Raw genomic sequence first — 21,790 nt, 5'->3', positions numbered from 1 at the left:
TTCTTATTTTTAGTTTCCTTTCTCTGCTGTAATTCTGGAATGTATTTCAGGGATGATGTTGTTTTTTGTTATAATATTTGTTTGTTCAATTGTTGTGCATCTGTAAAAAGCTCAATATTTATCTATCTATCTATCTATCTATCTATCTATCTATCTATCTATCTATCTATCTATCTATCTATCTATCTATCTATCTATCTATCTATCTATCTATATTTGTAAATTATGCAAAATCTGAGGTATGGGCATCTAATTTTTAAACTTGATACTTCTTGTTAATGTTTGCTGAAACCAGTTGATTTAATTGCATATATGCAAACACAGCCAGAATACTCCGTATGGTCAAAAAACAGGCCTATAATTCAGCTTTTAATACCCAAAAAATTGTGTTAGGTGGCCATAATGCCACATCCTATCTGCCTCATATATCCCCATTTTTCTTTTAGCTCTGTCTACATTCACCAATATTAGATTAATTTAAAGTTGCCAGTTAACCTGGTGTCATGTTTTTGGATTTGAGAAGATACTAGTATACATGAATCTCTATGATTCCTGGTGTACTACAGAAAGCAGCCCTATGTAAGTGTTTTGATACAGTGGATTGATGGGGTGGAATTATTATTGGGATTATTCAAAGATATTAAACCATATGCACAGAAATCCCTGAAGTTCAAATATGATGTTACATACTTTTGTGTCATATTCATGTAAGAATGATTTCTAATATGTATTACCAGTAACGGCGCACTGCATGATAGCGTGCAGTGAATACACTTGACCTGAGCATTCCTAGTTTTCCTCCTCTTTCTCTGTACGTTTAGCATTTGTTTGCTCAGAGGTTGATGTGCTTGCTGCTTCCTGAGCAGCTCTTCTTTTCTCCACCCTAGACTCTTCTCTACTTTTGTCTGCATCTTTTTGTGTTAAAACTGATTAAGTCAGTGTTTGTGTTGCAATTACTTAGTACGTTTTCCTTAATTTTTCACTTAAGCTGGCACTTAAATCTTTATTCTGCCTCAAGAATGATTTAAGATATGAAAAGGTAGGAGAAGTGATGGTGAAGGTGGTAGGGATGAGAACGGCGCCCTGCTGGCCACTGCCGAGAGTTGATTTTACAATAAAATAAAATAAAAATAAAAAGAGGAATACCCTTGGAGGTCACTCATCACCCCGAAAGCGGATGTCACATAGTACATGTGTACCAAATTTCAGGTCAATAGTTGAAACGGTTTGTGAGCTACAGGTGATTTAAAATCCTGGACAGACAAACGGACAGCCATGGTAGCGTATTATATAAGAAGATACAGTGTATGTTGAAGCAAGAAATATTTTTAATTGAATTCAGATTTTTTTTTTTTAGTTTTATCAGTATGGCCCCAAAGCTACAGTGGGATGCAAAAGTTTGGGAAACCTTGTTAATAGTCATTATTTTCCTGTATAAATCGTTGGTTGTTACGATAAAAAATGTCAGTTAAATATATCATATAGGAGACACACACAGTGATATTTGAGAAGTGAAATGAAGTTTATTGGATTTACAGAAAGTGTGCAATAATTGTTCAAACAAAATCAGGCAGGTGCATAAATTTGGGCACCACAAAAAAGAAATGAAATCAATATTTAGTAGATCCGCCTTTTGCAGAAATGACAGCCTCTAAACGCTTCCTGTAGGTTCCAATGAGAGTCTGGATTGTGGTTGAAGGTATTTTGGACCATTCCTCTTTACAAAACATCTCGAGTTCATTCAGGTTTGATGGCTTCCGAGCATGGACAGCTCTCTTTAACTCACACCACAGATTTTCAATTCTATTCAGGTCTGGGGACTGAGATGGCCATTCCAGAACGTTGTACTTGTTCCTCTGCATGAATGCCTTAGTGGATTTTGAGCAGTGTTTCAGGTCGTTGTCTTGTTGAAAGATCCAGCCCCGGCGCAGCTTCAGCTTTGCCACTGATTCCTGGACATTGGTCGCCAGAATCTGCTGATACTGAGTGGAATCCATGCGTCCCTCAACTTTGACAAGATTCCCAGTCCCTGCACTGGCCACACAGCCCCACAGCATGATGGAACCACCACCATATTTTACTGTAGGTAGCAGGTGTTTTTCTTGGAATGCTGTGTTCTTTTTCCTCCATGCATAACGCCCCTTGTTATGCCCAAATAACTCAATTTTAGTTTTATCAGTCCACAGCACCTTATTCCAAAATGAAGCTGGCTTGTCCAAATGTGCTTGAGCAGACCTCAAGCGGCTCTGTTTGTGCTTCCTCTGCATCACTCTCGCATACAGCATCTCCTTGTGTAAAGTGCGCCGAATGGTTGAACGATGCACAGTGACTCCATCTGCTGCAAGATGATGTTGTAGGTCTTTGGTGCTGGTCTGTGGGTTGACTCTGACTGTTCTCACCATTCGTCACTTCTGTCTATCCGAACTCTTTCTTGGTCTGCCACTTCGAGCCTTAACTTGAACTGAGCCTGTGGTCTTCCATTTCCTCAATATGTTCCTAACTGTGGAAACAGGCAGCTTAAATCTCTGGGACAGCTTTCTGTATCCTTTCCCTAAACCATGATGGTGAACAATCTTTGTCTTCAGGTCATTTGAGAGTTGTTTTGTGACCCCCATTTTGTTACTCTTCAGAGAAAATTAGAGGAGGAGGGAAACTTACAATTGACCCCCTTAAATACTCGGATTCACCTGTGTATGTAGGTCAGGGGTCACTGAGCTTACCAAGCCAATTTGAGTTCCAATAATTAGTTCTAAAAGTTTGGGAATCAATAAAATGACAACGGTGCTCAAATTTATGCACCTGCCTGATTTTGTTTGAACAATTATTACACACTTTCTGTAAATCCAATAAACTTCATTTCACTTCTCAAATATCACTGTGTGTGTCTCCTATATGATATATTTAACTGACATTTTTTATCGTAACAACCAACGATTTATACAGGAAAATAATGACTATTAACAAGGTTGCCCAAACTTTTGCATCCCACTGTTCAATAATATGTATATTCCAAAGGCTGAAAGGTATCAATTATTATTCAAAATGAGGTAAAAGGTCTCTAATAACATCACTAAAAGTTCATTAAAACAAAGCACTTCTTTCTTTTGGTTTTCCAAAATTGAAAGTTTGTTTTCTTCTAAAATGAGTCAGGACCAGATAAGTTTGTATATAAATACATATTCAAATTTTATTATTAAAATATTCATTAATATTTTGAATTGAAAATCAACAACAAAGTGCTGGCAGTGCCATTTTATATGTCACATGAAGTATATAAAAATAAGAAACAGTAGGTTTTTGTTTACAATTTTGTTTTCGCTGGCATTAATTTAATAATAATGTAAACGTTCGTGTAAAACTACAAAAATAATAATATATTTTTGCAAAGTAAATTAATTGCACTGTCAGAACTGAGTAAGATATATATATATCTATATTTTTGTTCATTTTAATTTTGGTGTCTTCTCTTCTTCTGGTGTCACTGATTCTCACTTAAGACGTGTGTAAGGCAAGTTCTTTGGCATCTGCGTTATTTCATAGGAACCCCTTCGACCAAACCAGCTGCTCCGAACAGTCTGAAAAACAATTAAAGAAGAAATTTAGTTCAGTGGGAAATCTAAAAGTTTACCGTAGGGTATCACCACACCTGCATAGTTCTAATGATAATAAAGAGAACAAAGAATGCCAGTTAAAGTTAAATGTTTGTGTGACCGAGACCTCTGGCATGGCTACAGCTGCAGCATAGGTCTAAGATAGGCAGTCATGATGAGGACATGCCATGAATGAAGTCTTAAAGCCTTTTTATGAGGCTCTACCATTACCATTCTGAATTCAGATGAGTTTCAAAATGTAATGTTGAGGTAAACTAAATGAACTATTAAAATCATCAGCTAGATTAATATTTGCAGTATATTTGTAGAGCAGTTTTAAACATATACATTTTAGGAGGAATTTCACCCTGGCAGTTTAATTGAACGGGTTACCTCTAGACCATATACAATATATATACAGGTCCATCTTTATGAGTATTTCTTGTTTGGACTTAAATTTAATCAAATGTTAGTTCTCTTTGGTGTTTTCTGTGCAGAGGAGTTGGGATGAGAGTTTTTTTTTTTTAACTCCTATACTTCTGTCTTTTAAAAATCACTTTCAGAAAAAAAAATGATAATGAGCTTTACTTGTACAGTACTCAAAAAGTCCAAAATGCCACCTTACCACAAAGCCAAAGAAAGCGATCATTGACAAAATCAGTGTGATGCCCAAGCTTATTAGGATAATGGCCCAATAGGGCACATACGGCTGACTCGGGGAATCAAGGCTGTCTTCTGTAAAAGACAAGAGGAGATATTTAGAAAAGACATTTGACTATCTGTGAAGGAAGAAGTAAAAAAGGCTGCAACAATCATTATTAATTATAAGTACACTATGCAGAGTTTGTTAGCTACTGCAGAAAGCTCAGGGGATCTCATCAGACCTGCCTCTACTGCAAAGAATCTCGGTGTCGTTTTCGATTCCTCCATTTCTTATTCCGCCCACATAAGCCACATTAAGAAACTTTCTTACTTTCACCTCCGTAACATATCCCGTGTTCACTCCTTCCTCTCCTTTTCTAATGCTGAGAAACTTGTCCCTGCTTTTATCACATCCCGCATAGATTATGGTAACTCCCTACTAGCAGGTACCCCTCCTAATCTCATATCACAGCTCCAGCTTATTCAAAACTCAGCTGCAAGAGTCCTTACATGAACCAGCAGCAGCAAGCACATCACATCCATCCTGCTCTGCCTTCACTGGCTCCCTGTGTCCTACTGAATCGAATATCAAATCCTACTAATAACCTACAAAGCCTTAAATGACCTCACGCCAAACTCCATCAGTGACCTTCTCCATCACTATGTGCCTGTTCGTCCACTAAGGTCCTCTGATTCTGGCAGTCTTGTTGTGCCCCACACTAATCTACACTCCATGGGTGACAGCAGGGCCTTCAGCTGTATGGCGCCCAGACTCTGGAATGACCTACTAAAATTAATCAGGTCAACTGACTCCATGAATTCTTTTCAAAAACAACTCATTTGTTCAGGAAGGCGTTTACCTCTACTTGACTTTATTACCCTTCTCTGAGTTTACCTCTTTGTCAAGATGCTCATGTAACCTGTGTGTGTGTGTTTGTGTGTGCTAGAATTTACTGTCTTAATCTTCTTTATTTATTTGTTTGGTTTGTACAATGCTATATACTGTATGGGTGGCACGGTGGCGCAGTGGTAGCGCTGCTGCCTCACAGTTAAGACACCCGGGTTCGCCTCCCAGGTCCTCCCTGCGTGGAGTTTGCATGTTCTCCCCGTGTCTGTGTGGGTTTCATCCGGGCACTCCGGTTTCCTCCCAAAGACATGCAGGTTAGGTGGATTGGTGATTCTAAATTGGCCCTAGTGTGTGTTTGTGTGTGTCCTGTGGTGGGTTGGCACACTGCCTTGTGCCCTGGGATTGGCTCCAGCAGACCCCTGTAACCCTGTGTTCGGATTCAGCGGGTTGGATGATGGATGGATGGATATATACTGTATACCCTGCTGTTCTTTCTTAAACTCTGTGAAGTGTCTTGAGCCTGGGAAAGGCGCTATATAAATTAAATGTATTATTATTATTATTATTATTATTATTTAATGCCCACATAGATTAACACACCATCAGGAGAAACTTAAAATGGTTATCTGATGTAGTTTGTGTCACAGCCCTGCTGCTCAGCATTTCTATTATGTTTGGGCGAAACATAAAATACTCCGGTCACTCAATACTCAAGTCCCCTTAAATATGGTTGATAGTCGTGATGCTAATTTGGATGTGGTTTAAGGCTGAATCATAGTTTGAACAGGAAAAGCCAAAATTTCTTTTCTGTAATTCCAGTAGCATTCAATTTGGCCAGTGGGTGTCTTCATTGTTAATTGCCATGCATTGTTACATGGCGTGAAAATATTCTCATTTCTTTTAGAAAAGCACAGATGTGCAAATGGCTGGCTAAGAAGTGATCAGACTTGCCAATCTAGCAACACTTTGCCTTCAAAGTAAATGCGCCTGGTGAGTCAAATAAATGAATCACAGTTATTACAAAGTAATTCTATCATTAGCGGACTATTCTGTAGCAAATCTCACCAGTCATTATTTACTGGTGCTTCTGACTTTAGAAAAAACACAAGCAGGGCAGTGCAAGATGGATACAATGGTACAGTAGCCATTTCACATGATTTATGTGAATAAATTATATTTGCTTTGCATAATATATATTTTTATTTTTCCTAAGCCAAATATATCTGCGTTCAACTTATACAAAAAGGTGCACCAATGCAGAAATTAAACCTGGTGTTAAATTAGGCATCATCCATTTTATAATATAACATGCATGTAATAATAATTCTGCAGCAGTGACCGGAAAACATTAGCCATCGATGGCACCGCCACACAGAGTTGCTTCCCTTGTTGAAAAAGTTGTCTGCAGAGCTGATTGGATTGCACAAGACCTTTTCCAAGTGGACTGGCTCACTGATGGTTTGCTTATTAAAAAGACGGGTAAGATGTTACAGCCTGTACCATGACATTGGCAGTAGAAACACTTTTTAAATACATGTTCAAAACCTCAAGTCTTTTCTTCTCAGAAGCCTGAGGAGCTATGGTATTTTACAAATATTGAAAATGAAAAATATGAACAATCCAAACAGGAGCTTAAATCAACCCTGTCTGTTCCATTCATGCATCCAGACTGATCGCAGCAAACAGCTTTAACACACCTGATGGCTGCTGCCTGTTCCACGTCACCTTAGTTTTCTATCCTTACCAAAGCTTGTCAATGTTACACCACCAAACCTGAACAACAATGCACCAGCTTGGTCCTTCATTCTCTTCACGAATCATTTCCTAGATCTGGAATTATTTTATTTATTTTCTTTTTCTCAAACATACTCAAGTATGCATTTGCCAATCATCATCTCAAAACAAAAATAATATTGTGGGTCAAAATTAGAAATATTGCCATTATATTATCGCCATATTGCTCAAGTCAAATGTATGTAGCTATTTTGATTTGCTGACTAGGCTAGCACATTCAGATGAGGTGTTCAGATGCTCACACAATGCAATAAGGAAGAGTTTGGATGAACAATTGGTTTCTCATAACACTTACCATGCATAGAATAATATACAGTAATAAAGCAGGAAATAGCCATTTGATACCTTGACTGGTTCAGCTCAAATAAGGTACATCCATTATCTGTTCTAGTAATAATAAAGTTTTAACACATACTGTATGCTTGACTTTCAGAAATTAACAGTTTTTGCTAAAGTTCTCAGATGGTCAATTCAAAATAATATAATGATCTGAATTGATTTATATGATATCCTACATGGACTAAATCACAAAATAATAAACTCATGAAATACTGTGACTGTTTAACAATGAAATTCCAGCTTGGACAGGCACACCATAACCAAGGATTTAAATAGCAATTTGATGAGGCAAAAAAATAAATATTTAGGTGATTACTTGACTCTTTAAAATGTCCAGAATGATCTGTTTAGGCATTCAGTCTGTGATTTAGTACCATACCTTCTACTGACACACTGCTTGGATCCAGCTGATAGATTCCGCCAAGTAGACTGGAGTTATTAGTTCCACTTACAAGTATATTCTTCACCAAGGTTAAGGTGAGTGTGGGGCTTGATCTGAAGACACAGACAGAGCTCACCTTCACAGAGCCTTTACTGCCAAGATAAAAATGTCATAGAGATAACAATTGGCAATGTGCTAAAGGCGGCATCGTTTTAGAACATTAGAACACTCTAGACGAGAACAGGCCATTCAGCCCAACAAAGCTCGCCAGTCCTATCCACTTATTTCTTCCAAGAAAACATCAAGTCGAGTTTTGAAAGTCCCCAAAGTCTTACTGTCTACCACACTACTTGGTCGCTTATTCCAAGTGTCTATCGTTCTTTGGGTAAAGAAAAACTTCCTAATGTTTGTGCGAAATTTACCTTTTAACAAGTTTCCAACTGTGTCCCCGTGTTCTTGATGAACTCATTTTAAAGTCACCGTCTCGATCCACTGGAATAATTCCCTTCATAATTTTAAACACTTCAGTCAGGTCTCCTCTTAATCTTCTTTTGCTTAAACTGTAAAGGCTCAGCTCTTTTAATCTTTCCTCATAACTCATCCCCTGTAGCCCTGAATCAGTCCTGCTGCTCTTCTCTGGACCTTTTCTAGCGCTGCTAAGTCATTTTTGTAGCCTGGAGATCAAAACTGCACACAGGACTCCAGATGAGGCCTCACCAGTGTGTTATAAAGGTTGAGCAGAACCTCCTGTGACTTGTACTCCACACATCAAGGCGCTATATAACCTAACTCTGTTAGCCTTCTTAATGGCTTCTGAACACTGTTGGGAAGTCGATAGCTTAGAGTCCACTACGACTCCTAAATCCTTCTCATAAGGTGTACTCTCGATTTTCTGACCACCCATTGTGTATTCAAACCTAACATTTTTACTTCCTATGTGTAATTCTTTACATTTCCTGACATTAAATTTCATCTGCCACAAATCTGCCCAAGCCTGTATGCTATCCAAGTCCTTCTGTAATGATATAACGGATTTCAAATTATCTGCTAATCCACCTATCTTGGAATCATCTGCAAACTTAACCAGGTTGTTACTTACATTCCTATCTAAATAATTTAGATTTATTAAAAATAGCAGCGGCCCTAGCACTGACCCCTGTGACCCTCTGATGAGGTTCCTCACACCATCACCCTCTGCTTCCTGTGTCAGCCAGTTCTGCACCCATCTAAAAACATAACCCTGACCTCCCACTTCTTTAATTTGATGCCCAACCTCTCATGTGGCACCTTATCAAATGCTTTCTGAAAGGTCTTTGGAGAAGCACATTATCATCTCTTTTGAGAAGAAGAAAAAGAAGACATGTTTTTCTCGAAATAGAGATCCTGGAGCAGCACGGTTCCACTTTGTGACATTTACCCTGACAAAAGAGGAAATGCTTACCTAAAGCCTTTCACACTGGCATACTTGAAGATGCTGGATAATTCGCTGTTCTTATAGAGACGTGTGAGCTGCAGCGGGAAAATAATACATGTTTTTTATTACTTTAGGTGATCCTACTACCACTGTGCTAAAACAGAGAGGGACAGGTTTGAATTTGAATGTTATTTTAAAGCAGATGAATGAAAAACAGGCCGATGACTAACAGCTTAGTCAGTTAGACATCCACCCTGTCCCTATAGATTTTGTATCAACATTACTGCTAATCTCATCTCCTAAACTTGTGGCACTTGAGAGGCTTTCTGAATAATAATAATAATAATACATTTTATTTATATATCACCTTTCCCATTCTCAAATCCCTTCACAGCAATGCAGAAAGAACAACAGAGGATGTACAATATTTGATACAAATGACATCCTCATGAAACTCCAAGTAAAGATGAAGGGTTACCTGTGCTGTGATGTTGCTCTCCAAGTTTTTATACAAAGCTGAGCTGGAATTATTCAAGTCAGATGTGAAATTTAGGTTTATGATGGTGAAGTTGATGATGAAGCGTTTGTCACTGGCATTAATTACAGGTATATTGGTCACTGATGTTGTTAAAACTGTTGTGGTGGTTACAGTTGATGAAGTTGTTGTTTGTTCTGTAGGAGAGTCAAAACAGAAAGATCTGACATTATTTTTGAAGAAAATAATGAAGTGTCCATGTAAATCCTGGAAATATTACATGGTTACTTAAGATCATTTTCAAGGGTTCATGGTCTTTGGATAAAGTACGAAACCCAGAGAACAATAATAAGATGCTTTTATGGTCATTTCTTGCTCTGTGTAAGGCAGCACACTTTGTATTCATTTCGTCATTTGACTCAACATTGATATTTTTGGCTCTCATTTCAATTCCTTAATTTACCCAATTGATAATAAAAAGGCACAATACATGGCACCACAGTTTTTCCAAGTCGTAACAATACAATAAATCATGAGCATGTACCATTGTCTGCGTCTTCATCCTTAAATGGTAAGATATTGAGTTGATACAGTCATTCAGCTTTATACCCCAAGCAAAAAAAAAAAAATCAAATGTTCATAAAAACATATCTTAATATTATTTTAGTCCCATGTCTTGTTCTTCAAATATTTGCTCTAACTGTGAGCACTAAAATTGCAACCAGTGTTGGAACTAATTAAATCGGGACCCACAGTACTATGATATAAATTCAGGTCTCCATTTTTAAGAACTGATATTTCAATACTTATGTGATACATAAGTTAGCCTCAATAATGGATTGGTCACTTTACTCAGCACACTTTGCTGATATGTTCATAGTAGTCATGTGAGAACATAAATGAACTTGTTCTAATGTATTCAAATGGTAAGTTAGTATACAATGGAGGCTCAGATAGTCACTTTCCACAATAACAGGGTTTTTATGTAGTCACGTAATTACCTAAGCATACATGAATGGGGTACTCAGAGGGGTATTAGGTATTCTAAATAGTACTTCACAATTTGTCAAGGAGATCAGGTGGTCATTTAATACAATACCTTGCACTGTTAAGCTGTTTGGGTTTAGAAGATACATCGCACCCAAATCATTAGATCCATTGATTGCAGATATAAATATATCCCTGACAGAGGTACCGTTGAGTGAGGTTGAGACATTGAGGAGTGAGTCATTTGTGCTGAAGACGCAGGTGCAGTCCACTATCACAGAGCCTTTTCTGCCAAGAGAAAGAATCAAGGGTTAGAAAAGTGTCATTTTTAGCAAGTACAATATCATCCAAAGCACAAGACAACTTCTCCTTTGGCTTGGAGTCTAGTTACAGGTAAGTTCCCAAATTCATAACATTTAGTGACCCAGGAAACAATATTTACCTAAAGCGTGTCACTTTGACATACTTCAAGAGGCGGCCCAAGTAACTTTTTTTGTAGAGCGCTGTTAGCTGCAGTGAGAGAAAGAAAAACACATTAATCTGTAACCTCCTTAGCATTACGTTTACCCCCGGAAAAACAAGCAAAAAAGTTGAATTTTTTTTCAAGGAGAAAATTTTTCACTATTTGTAACAGAAGCATATAAATACAGTAGGAAGGGTATGTCTCATGTTCACTGTTGTACTGACGCACCTTTAGTACATGTACTCATGTGACATGTTTTAAAAACCGTCACTCATGTATAGCATGAGATTGCAATTGGGAAAGTAGTTTCTTATTATATTTTTACTGTTGCTTGCACATGAGAATGTAAAATGTAGAACATGACAGCGCAAGTCTTAGTGACTTCCACATTTCCTCTGATAAGAACATTGATTAGGAGGCTAACATCTTTCTTGTCCATCCAACTCAAATTCAATCATTTTGCTTTTTTGCCCCGCATCTTCTTGCACCACACTGAAGATTCAAATGACCGAAATTAAAAGTCATATCACGGTGGTTCAGTCATATTGCACCATAAAATTTCACTATCCATGTCAGCGTCTGATGAGCAATTCACATTGTCATTACTGTTGTTTGATTCAATTAATAGTTCACTTTGAGTTTTTTCTAAATATAGCTTTACAACTTTTCATTTAAATGCAATTGTGTGTTCTGGTTGAAGGCTCTGCTTAAGTCGTACATACTGATGAGTTACCATAAAGTGGCAAAATGCATAGAAATATTCATGTTTTTTTGCAGCATGATGTTATTTCATCTACACTAGCGGTCTCCAACACGTTGCTCACGAGCTACCGGTAACTCACAACCCCTTTCCAAGTAGCTCATCAAGGGGTTAATGAATGCTACATAACTTTGAAAACTTGATTAGTCAAATTAGGGGTGGGTGATCTTTCCAAAAAATCATATCACGATCCTTTTAACACAAAATTACGATCCATAATCTGCATTGCAATCTATCTTTTCAATGTAGCATACACTTAAGAGAATATCCGGACTCAAACTCATCAAGACCTAAGTAACACTTTATTTTAAATATCAAACAAAGTTGAATTCAGTTTTTCTCTTGTTCGCTAGCTAAGTGGAGTTAAAGACCACGCCTCGAAGCTGGCGAGTGAGTGAGGAAGGCCCCACCCCCCTCGGCTCGCTGAGTGTTTCTCAGATTCGTGTACCACAAGTGAACTCTGATATAACAGCAAAATCAGAGAAGTTGCAAATGTTCAAGCAAAAAAAAAAAATTAATTCTTTAAAGCATGGAATGTAATTTAGAAGTGGAAGGAAGTGGGATCAAAAAAATTCTGTGCAGCTCCCTAGTGTTAAAAGACTTATTGAAAATGACCTATAACACAGTGTTTCTCAACCTTTAAGTATTTGCGACCCGAGTTTTCATAACAGTTTTAATCGCGCCCCCCTAACATTTTTTTGAAATGTAGATGCATATTTTATTATACCTACTTAACTTTTATCGACATTTATCTAACTCTATAAATATTGTTCTAGTATCAGAATGTAGTTTAAGTTCATTTGTTTTGATTTCAACAGATGTTTTTTTTTCATATTTTCGATTCTTGTTTTCTTTTTTTCACACCTTCACGCCCCCCTTTTTGTTACTTCACGCCCCCCTAGGGGGGCCCGCTCCACAGGTTGAGAAGCACTGCTGTAACATGATTATTGTTATCAAAGAGTTTAAAATATTAAATAATGTCTTATAAATGCACAGCCTTAGTGTCAACTGTAGTTCTGTATCCTATACATATGAAATCTGAAGAGTTTTTTGAGAAGTTACCTGTAATGTGATGTTGTACTCCAGCTCTTTATATAAAGTTGAATTAGGGTTACTCAAGTCAGAGGCGAAATTTATGTTGACAATGGTAAAGCCAATGGCAAAGATTCTGTCATTGGGCTCAATGACAGGAGGACTTATAGACGTTGTAGGAGTTGCGCTTGTAGTTGCATTGGACATAATTGTTGTTGTTTGGCCTGCAGGATGATAAAAGGCAAAGATTTGATTATACTGTGCATAAAAAGATCACACTGAAGTCTATTAAATTATGATTTTCTACAGATGCTCTTACACAGAAACACTGTAATCTTGAACATGTGACCCTCACTTATTAACTCTTTAGCAAGACTTTTCATCATTTCTCATCCGAGTCACCACTTGTTTCTAAGATGACCACAATGATCACAGGCTGTGGCACTCCCTTACACCATCTGCATTTGCTGTCTCCTATAACTTCATTCATCACTCTTAGACCTGCTCCTCAGGTTAGGAAATAGGCCTTCCAGTTTTGGTTACTAAATTAATGATCATTATTTATTTTAGCTAAGTAGTTTGTCTTGAACTTGAGAACACTATTAGTGTTTTGTGCATTCATTTTGAAAACTCAGTTATTCACCAGCTCATCATCACAAGTCACTATCCTGGGAACATCAAACAGGAGACAACCTAAAATGGCACAGGATTCCATCACAAAACACTTTCATTCATATCAAGCCAGTTTAAAGTTGCCTGGTACACAACAAGACTCATCCCAGGTCCCTGGCATTTTGAAGCAACTTTGCTAACCCTTCTTACACTCTATTGTAAATCCATCCATTATCCAACCCGCTATGTCCTAACTACAGGATCACGGGGGTCTGCTGGAGCTAATCTCAAGGCAGGAAACAAACTCTGGGCAGGGCACACCAAGCACACACTAGGGACAATTTAAGATCGCCAGTGCACCTAACCTGCATGTCTTTGGATTGTGGGAGGAAACCCATGCAGTCACAGGGAGAACATACAAACTCCACACAGGGAGGACCCGGGAATAGGACCCAGGAATCGAACCCAGGTCTCCTAACTGCGAGGCAGCAGCACTACCCACTGCACCACCATACCGCCCCTATTGTAAATCATTATTGGAAAAGTGCATTCAATGAAGAAACCAAACCATGATGCTCATCTTTAAAGTATGTACTGTGGAAACAAGAAGTAAATAAAGCAGATACTCAAGATACATTAGCCAGATTCTAGATTGGTTAGGTTTTCTCCCTTTGTTTGGAAACAGTTCTCTGATCTTATTGTGGTTGTATTGAATTTTTTATGTTACTGTGCTTGGTTCTTCTACTTTTTGGTGGAGCTTTTAATGCAAAACACTGTATTCTGTAAAATAAAAAAGATAACTTTTGATCATTTGTGAGCAGTTTGCATCTTTCTCTGCTCTGCCTTCTTTTTCATTCCTAACTTCTGTTCAATATGTCTGTTAATTTCACAGACAATCCTGTTACTGTCCTGGCAGGGACCAGCTCTGAATAGAGAATGTAAATGTACACACCTAAACCCACTTATACAGGACTAATTTAGAGTTGCCATTTAACCTAACACACCTTTTTTTTTTAATGTGGGCAGAATACTGGAGTATCTGGGAGCCAGAATGTCAAATATACAAAAGAACATGAAAACTCCACGCATACAGTGATCATGCCCATGATTTGAACCAAGGACTCTAAAGTTGTGAGGTAGTAGTGTTAAAAAACAAAATCAGTCTTTATGAACTGTATAAACATTAGCTTTCTATCTGAGTTAGCAACAAAAGTTAATAATACTATGTTCTAGACTGAGGAAATCTAGTGCTGTAAAGGCCAGTTCATTTTGCCTGCAGTACACTGATGCCATCCAGCTCCCTGGACTAGAGATTTCATTGTGAATTGAATTTAACATGCGTAAGTTTCCTTTAAGTAGAGGAGAGAACCTCAAAATTGACAAATGTCTTTTGTAAGACTATAGGATCTTTAATTGACAAAAAATCGTCACAATGTTTTCTATGTCATTTCAAGAAAGCTGAAAATTCTTTATTTAAACCTGAGACTTCAGTTTATTTTTTAACATAAATATTTCATAAAATGACTACAAGAAAACAACAATTTTGTATTATGCTCATATATATGAATACACAAGCGACTTACTATTGCTAGTAGATGGAGATTTAGATGAAGACAAAGATGATGAGATGCTGTTTGTTGGAAACCCAGCTGAAGACATTTCCTTCGAGGTAGTGGTAGATGGCAATATTTTGTCAGTTTGAGAGACTGATGAAGTGGCAGGATGATTTGTGGTAGATGATGATATTGAGACAAGAGGAGTGTATGTTACAAACTGGGTAGGAGAAGACTGGAAAGCAATAGAGGTTGAGGTTGAAGCTAGCGTTTGTGGAACCTTTGTAGATGATGCAGTATCTGTTTGGATATGTGTCGATGATAAAACTGAATTAGAAAGAGCAGGGGAGAATGTATTGGATGGGGAAGTTAGATTCTGTTGGGGAAAGGTGCTTTGTAAAGTGGTGTTATGTGGCAAACTTGTAGATAATAAGGTGGTAGTAGTTTCTGTAGAGGAGGAAGAAGTTGTGAGAAGAGTAGAAAATGAAGTGGTAGAACTGTGTGTTAAAGTAGATGATGAAGGCAGAGCAGGTGAAAGCTGAGAGGATGATGTTGGGGTAGTAGTCTGAGTTACAGCAAAAGGAGAATGAGCTGAAGTTGTTATAGATGTTGGCAGTCCAGTAGGTGTGGTTGCTGATGTGTAAACATGTAGTGTTCCAACACTTTGGGTTGTTGTGGATACCAAAGAGGAAAGAGGTGTCACAGAATTAGATAATACTGTGGTAGTCCTTTGATTTACAGTAGATGATGCAAATGTTGGTGACATATAAGTGGCATTACCTGATGACAAAGTAAATGCAGACGATGAAACAGCCAGAGAATCAGTGAAAGATGCTGTGGCATCTGTTGAAGTAATAGCTGGCAATGTAGCTAAAGTTGTTGGATCATGAAAAAAAGATGTTGTGGCAGTGTTTTGGATCCTGGGAGATGAGGATAAATCTGTTTGACCAAGTGTAGGTTGTGAAATAGTAGCATTTGTAGGTGGTGTAGAGGATGAAGTGGAATCACTTAGTACATTTATAGTTCTTTCCAGAGTAGCCATACGAGAAGTTGTTAATGATAAAGTTGAAACCGAGTGAGCTGATGAAGATGTGGCTGTAGTGTCTGGACCATCAACAGATACCTTTGGACTGTACACTGGCTCAGATAGCAGAAGTGAAGTTGTTTGACTGAGAGTCAGTGGTGTTACAGTAGGGCCATGTTGGGTCGATGAAAAAGTTTCTGTATAATCTGATGGTGATAAAGTATTATTCAAGGTTGTTAATGAAGCATTCTGAGTAGGTGTAGGTGATGCAGATGAAGCATCAAGAGTGTGTTTAGAGGATGCTGTGACAACACTATGAATAGTACTTGCCATTTCTGTTTGAAAATCACTTGTTTGTGCTGTAAGCTCACTGATTGTAGATTCTTTTGTAGTATAGCCACTGATGTTTTGTGCTTTTGTAGTAGGTTTGATGGTTTTAGGATTTTCTGTATGACCAGGACTTGATTCATCTGTCGTAAAACCCCTCTGTGTAGGCTCTTTTGTATTATAGCCACTGGTGCCTACTATATCAGTAATAAAATTGGTTGTTTTAGGTTTTTTTGTAGTAGTATGAATGGTATTCAATTCTTTGGTTGTAAAACCTCTTGTGTTTGGACTTTGTATTGTAAAACCAGTTGTACCAAATTCATCTGTTTTTAAACCATCTGTAATAAAGATGGAGGTTCCATGTTCTTCAGTAGTGAAATGAATAGTATTTGGCTGTTCTGTGGTAAATGTGCTTGTTCTTAATTTATCTGTTGTAAACTCACTGATTGTAAATATTTTTGCCAGATCACTGGTACTTATATTTGTGGAAGCGCTGATTGTGGACTGTGTACCATAGCTACTGGTGTTTGAATTACTTGTTGTGAAGTTGGTAGTTAAATAAGTGTTGCGCGATGCATTTGTTGTGAAATGTGTTGTGCTTTGCTTTTCTGTTGCAAAACCAGTTGTAATCAGCTCTTTTGTTGTAAAGTCACTGAATTTAGACTCCTTTGTGCTGTAAGTGGTATTGTGTACATCTGTAATGAGGTTGGTGGTTCTAGAATTTTGTATAGTAGAGTAATTAGTGTGTAATCTGTCTGTTGTGAAATACGTTGTGCTAACTTCTTCTGTTGGAGCACCACTTGCAGTCATTTCCTCTGTTGTAAGATCATTGATTGTAGACTCCTTTGTGCTATAGCCAGTGGTGTTCTGCACATGTGTAGTAAGATTGGTGGTTGTAGGATTTTGTATAGTAGAGTAATTAGTGTGTAATCTGTCTGTTGTGAAATACGTTGTGCTAACTTCTTCTGTTGGAGCACCACTTGCAGTCATTTCCTCTGTTGTAAGATCATTGATTGTAGACTCCTTTGTGCTATAGCCAGTGGTGTTCTGCACATGTGTAGTAAGATTGGTGGTTGTAGGATTTTGTATAGTAGAGTAATTAGTGTGCAATCCGTCTGTTGTGAAATAGGTTGTGCTAACTTCTTCTGTTGGAGCACCACTTGCAGTCATTTCCTCTGTTGTAAGATCATTGATTGTAGACTCCTTTGTTCTATAGCCAGTAGTATTGAGTACATCTATAATAAGGTTGGTAGTTATAGGCTTTTGTGTATATGGATAAATAGTGTCTATCACTTCTGTTGTAAAATCACTTGTGGTTACATCTTCTGTTGTAAAACCACTTCCACTTAATTCCTCTGTTGCATAATCTTTTGTTAAATCACTGGCACTCACTTTTGTAAAGCTGCTGACAGTAGACCGTTCTGTAGTGTAGCCACTATTGTTTGGTACACTTGAAATAAAGTTGCTGGTTCCATCTGTTTGCCTAGTAATGTGTAGTCCATCTGTTGTGACATTGTTTTTGCTGACTTTTTCTGTTGTAAAACCACTTTCAATCAGTTTCTCTGTTGCAGTATTGCTGATTGTTGGCTCTTGTATGGTATAGGCACTGCTGTGTTGTATTTTTGTAATGAGGTCAGTAGGTTCTTCTGTGCTTGAGCCAACAGCACTTGATTTCTCTGTCGTCAAGTCACTTGTACTTAAATGCTCTGTTGCTACATCACTAGTGCGCAAAACATTTGTAGTGGATTCCTTGGATCCAGGGGTGTTTGCTATAAAATCAGTGGTACTGGTCTTTAGAATCATAGAATTTGTTACAGATTGTTCTGTTGTAAAACCGCTGCCTCCTGAATCTTCTGTCATAAAATCAGTAGTGATTGATTGTTTTATAGTATTATTACTGGTGTTCAGTACATCTGTTGCAAAATGTGTTGCAGAGCCAGTAGTGCTTAACTCACTTTGAGTAAAATTATTGCTAGATTTCTCTGTTGTACTCGGCTCTTTTGTAGTATAACCACTGGTGCTCATTGTATTTGTTGTAAAAGCACAGGTTTGAGGTGTCTCTGTAGATGAATCACTAGTGCTTGAGTCGTCTGTAGTTAAACCTCCACTACCAGATTCTTCTGAATTAAGATTATTTTCCCTTGACTCCATAGTAGTATAAACTTTAATGCAAGGTTTTGTAGTTATTGAACTGGTGGTGTCACGTTTCTTTCTATTTTGATTCCTGCTGCTTGATGTCTTTTCTTTAAAATCTGTTGGACTAGATTCTTGTGTGAGATGAAAACTCCTACTTACATTTTCATTCGCAGCACTGGTGTTTGAGCCAATAGGAAGTAACTCTTCTCCTGCAAAATCAGTTATTTTCTCAATAAAAGCATCATTTGATTTCTCATTTCCATAATCACTATAACCTGATCTCTCCATGATTAAATCTCCAGTGGGCACTTCTCGGCTCAATCCATTGCCCTTTGATTCCACAGGAAGTAGGGCATCTACTACAAAATCATTTTTGGCTGACTTGTCTGCAGCAGGATTACTTTCACTTGAATTCCATTTTCTTATACTACTACTAATGGATTGTTTTGTAGTAAAATCTCCAGCTCCCATTTCTCTTTCTAACTTTCTTGAGCTTAGTCCAGTATGAACGTAGTCATTTCTGGCGGAACTATTGGCATTTGATTGGTCTGTAGTAATATTAGTAATACTTGCTTTATCTGTTGTAATATTACTGGTCTGAGATTCCTCCACTGTAAAATCTGTGCTGGGGATATCGCCTTTTAAATCTTTGGTACTTGAAGCAATTAGAAGAAACTCTTCAGCTGTAAATTCATTGGTAGTTGATTCTTCAATGTTAACATTACTAAGAGCTGATTTTCTAGTTGCAATATTAGACGTGGAGTCCTTTGAAGTAAAATCTTGGGGTGGTACTTCTTTTTTTAATGCACTGTTGTTCGATCCAATATGAAGCAACATATTTTTTGAAAAGTCATTGTTGTTAAGATTAGGTGTTGTGGTGCTCATTCCTGTAGTTTGGAAAGAGAAACAAAAATTACTCTTAAATAAGAGAACAATTTCCCAATATCTAGAATCTGTATTTAGTATACGGGTTACTTCAACATTGTCACTGTCACAAAAAGGTAAAATTCTTAAATAAGGTGTGGTTCATGCCCGGCTTTGTATCCCGGCCAATACCCCCGGGCCGCCAGAGGGAGCCCTCACAGTGGCATGGAAGGTCTCCAAATTCCAGCGGAACCTCATGGACATTGCTAGATACCATGGGGTCCACCGGGAGCCGCTGTAGGGAGGCTTGGGGAGTGTTATTTGCCCTATAACCCGGAAGTTCGTCAAAGGAAGAGCGACGGGCTTCCGGGGTGAAGAAAAGTACTTTTTACCTGACCCGGAAGTGATACAGGATCACATGGACTGGGGATTGGGAACACTTCCGGGTCAGGGAATATAAAAGGACTGTGGGAGCTCCCAGACGGCGAGCTGAGCTGGGTGGTAGGAGGGCAACGCGTCTGGGAGCTGGAGGATTGGTTATTGTATTTGTTGTTTGTTATTTATGAATAGTGTGGAGTGGAGGGTGCTTAGTGCACATTATTATAATAAAAATAATTATTATTGCACTTTTACCTGGTGTTTGGCATGGTACCTGAGGGTTCAAGAGAGCACTAGCGTCCCCTACTGCTACAAAGGTTTTTTTAAATAATAATCTAAATATTCAAACACAAGTTGAGTGCAAGTTGAACTCTGTGGCTTATTTAGTTATTGTTGTGAATCCTGTTATTTTTTAAGTTCTATATATCTTCATTTCATTCGTCACTTTGATTTGGTGTTGGTGTTTTGTTGTGTTTACTAGTTTTATTGTTGTGATTTCATGTACCACTTTGTTGAGGTCATTTCATTCATTGCTCATCTTTTTTGAGGCTTGATTGGCTGTTTTTAGTCACGTGATTACAATCTTGTGACTTCTGATATGATCACTGGAAGTAAATAAAAAATGGTGCCACGAAAGTTTGAATACCCTGGTTTTGAGATTTTCAAGGCAAAACTTTGATGAATGTTCTCAGCTTTTCTTTGATTAGGAGTGCATTTGTGGATAATTTGTTTTCTGACAACAACATAAATGAGGCTTATGTATTGTTTTAAGTTATTGGGAGATGAAATGACCAAAAAATCAAGCCAATGCAAAAGAGATTGCATTAACCAAAAAATTGTTTTAGAATGTGAGACATGTTTGAAAATGATCTCACAACTAAGATGCTGACTTTAACGTACCGCCATCTTTTATGGTTGGGTCTAATGACCTTTATGGAATCTTGCAAAGGCCATCAGCATAGCTTGGCAGGTCTTTGCTTGACTTTTGCTGTTCTTTTAATTTACACTTTCGCATAATCATATTTCTGATATAGCTCTTTGATGGTGGTAATGGATGGATTTGGTGTATTTTTTTCATAGTTTAGCCATTTTTTCCTTTTTTTGATGAACACAGAAGTTGTACTGGTGTACATCTGCCTACCACTTTTGGATGGAAGTGTGTGGCATTATGGCACTAGGGATAAACTGTTTTTGGGTGGCTAGCCAAATTCATTTTTAAAAAACGTCTTCAAAGCAGGAAAATGGAGAAAAAGAGAGAGAAAGAGTCTGACAGCAAGTTGGAAAGAGGTTGAGTAGCTCCACTTGTCCTATTAAACTTGAAGACCCAACCAACCATTGTCCAACCCGCTATATCCTAACACAGGCTCGCGGGGTCTGCTGGAGTCAATCCCAGCCAGCACAGGGAGAAAGGCAGGAAACAAAGCCCGGGCAGGATCACAGCCCACCGCAGGGCACACACACCCACACACTAAGCATACACTAGGGACAATTTAGGATCGCCAATTCACCTAACCTGCATGTCTTTGGGAGGAAACTCATGCAGACACGGGGAGAACAGGCAAACTCCACGAAGGGAGGACCCGGGAAGCGAACCCAGGTCTCCTTACTGCAAGGCAGCAGCGCTACCCACTGTGCCACCATGCTGCCCAACTTGAAGACCCTCCACTTTCTATTCCAAAATTAGTAGGGTGGTCAATCACAAATAAATACTTTTAAAGTGACATAACAAAGAAATACAAATTATTTCAATTAAAAGGATGCATTTATTTCTCCAGGCTGTTAAAAGGGATGCCATATTTCAGTTTATTGGAAGAGTTACCTTGCTTATTTAATTCATGCCTCATTTTTCCTTACCATTCATTGACATCGTTTTACATTAATACATCATAACCTACAAGAACTGCATTTATTGGATTATGTTTTGTGTGGAAGTACTTTAGAGACATTTATTTTAAAACTGTTGATGTAATTATCTATTTGAATTGCCCCTTTATTGCTAAAATGACTGAATTATTAATGTTTGCAATTACTTAATTGTCTAATATTTAGGATATTTGTTTGGTTTGATGTACTAAGTACTGATTTTTAAATATTGTTCAATGAAAAAATGCAAGATAGATAGTGACAGTGTGTCTACAAAGTTTGGGAGGGCTGTATAGGGGAACCATAGC

General features: G+C 37.9%; 1 protein-coding gene across 1 annotated transcript in view; it reads right to left on the bottom strand.

Annotated features, from left to right (window-relative positions):
- Positions 1-3,161: 3,161 nt before the first annotated feature.
- Positions 3,162-21,790, bottom strand: part of LOC120537748 (mucin-3A-like) — a 33,870-nt gene continuing 15,241 nt past the window's right edge. Inside the window, exons 2-10 of the mRNA XM_039766918.1 lie at positions 14,921-19,264; positions 12,756-12,949; positions 10,913-10,980; positions 10,583-10,758; positions 9,487-9,680; positions 9,036-9,103; positions 7,592-7,746; positions 4,216-4,325; positions 3,162-3,575 (exon numbers count right to left, since the gene is read on the bottom strand). Of these exons, the coding sequence (XP_039622852.1) occupies positions 3,489-3,575; positions 4,216-4,325; positions 7,592-7,746; positions 9,036-9,103; positions 9,487-9,680; positions 10,583-10,758; positions 10,913-10,980; positions 12,756-12,949; positions 14,921-19,264 (5,396 nt within the window). The 3' untranslated portion in view covers positions 3,162-3,488. The remainder of the gene's footprint in view (positions 3,576-4,215; positions 4,326-7,591; positions 7,747-9,035; positions 9,104-9,486; positions 9,681-10,582; positions 10,759-10,912; positions 10,981-12,755; positions 12,950-14,920; positions 19,265-21,790) is intronic.

Source organism: Polypterus senegalus, chromosome 10, assembly GCF_016835505.1.
Source record: "Polypterus senegalus isolate Bchr_013 chromosome 10, ASM1683550v1, whole genome shotgun sequence".
Taxonomy (NCBI): domain Eukaryota; kingdom Metazoa; phylum Chordata; class Cladistia; order Polypteriformes; family Polypteridae; genus Polypterus; species Polypterus senegalus.
This window is presented reverse-complemented; position numbering and strand designations above follow the sequence as displayed.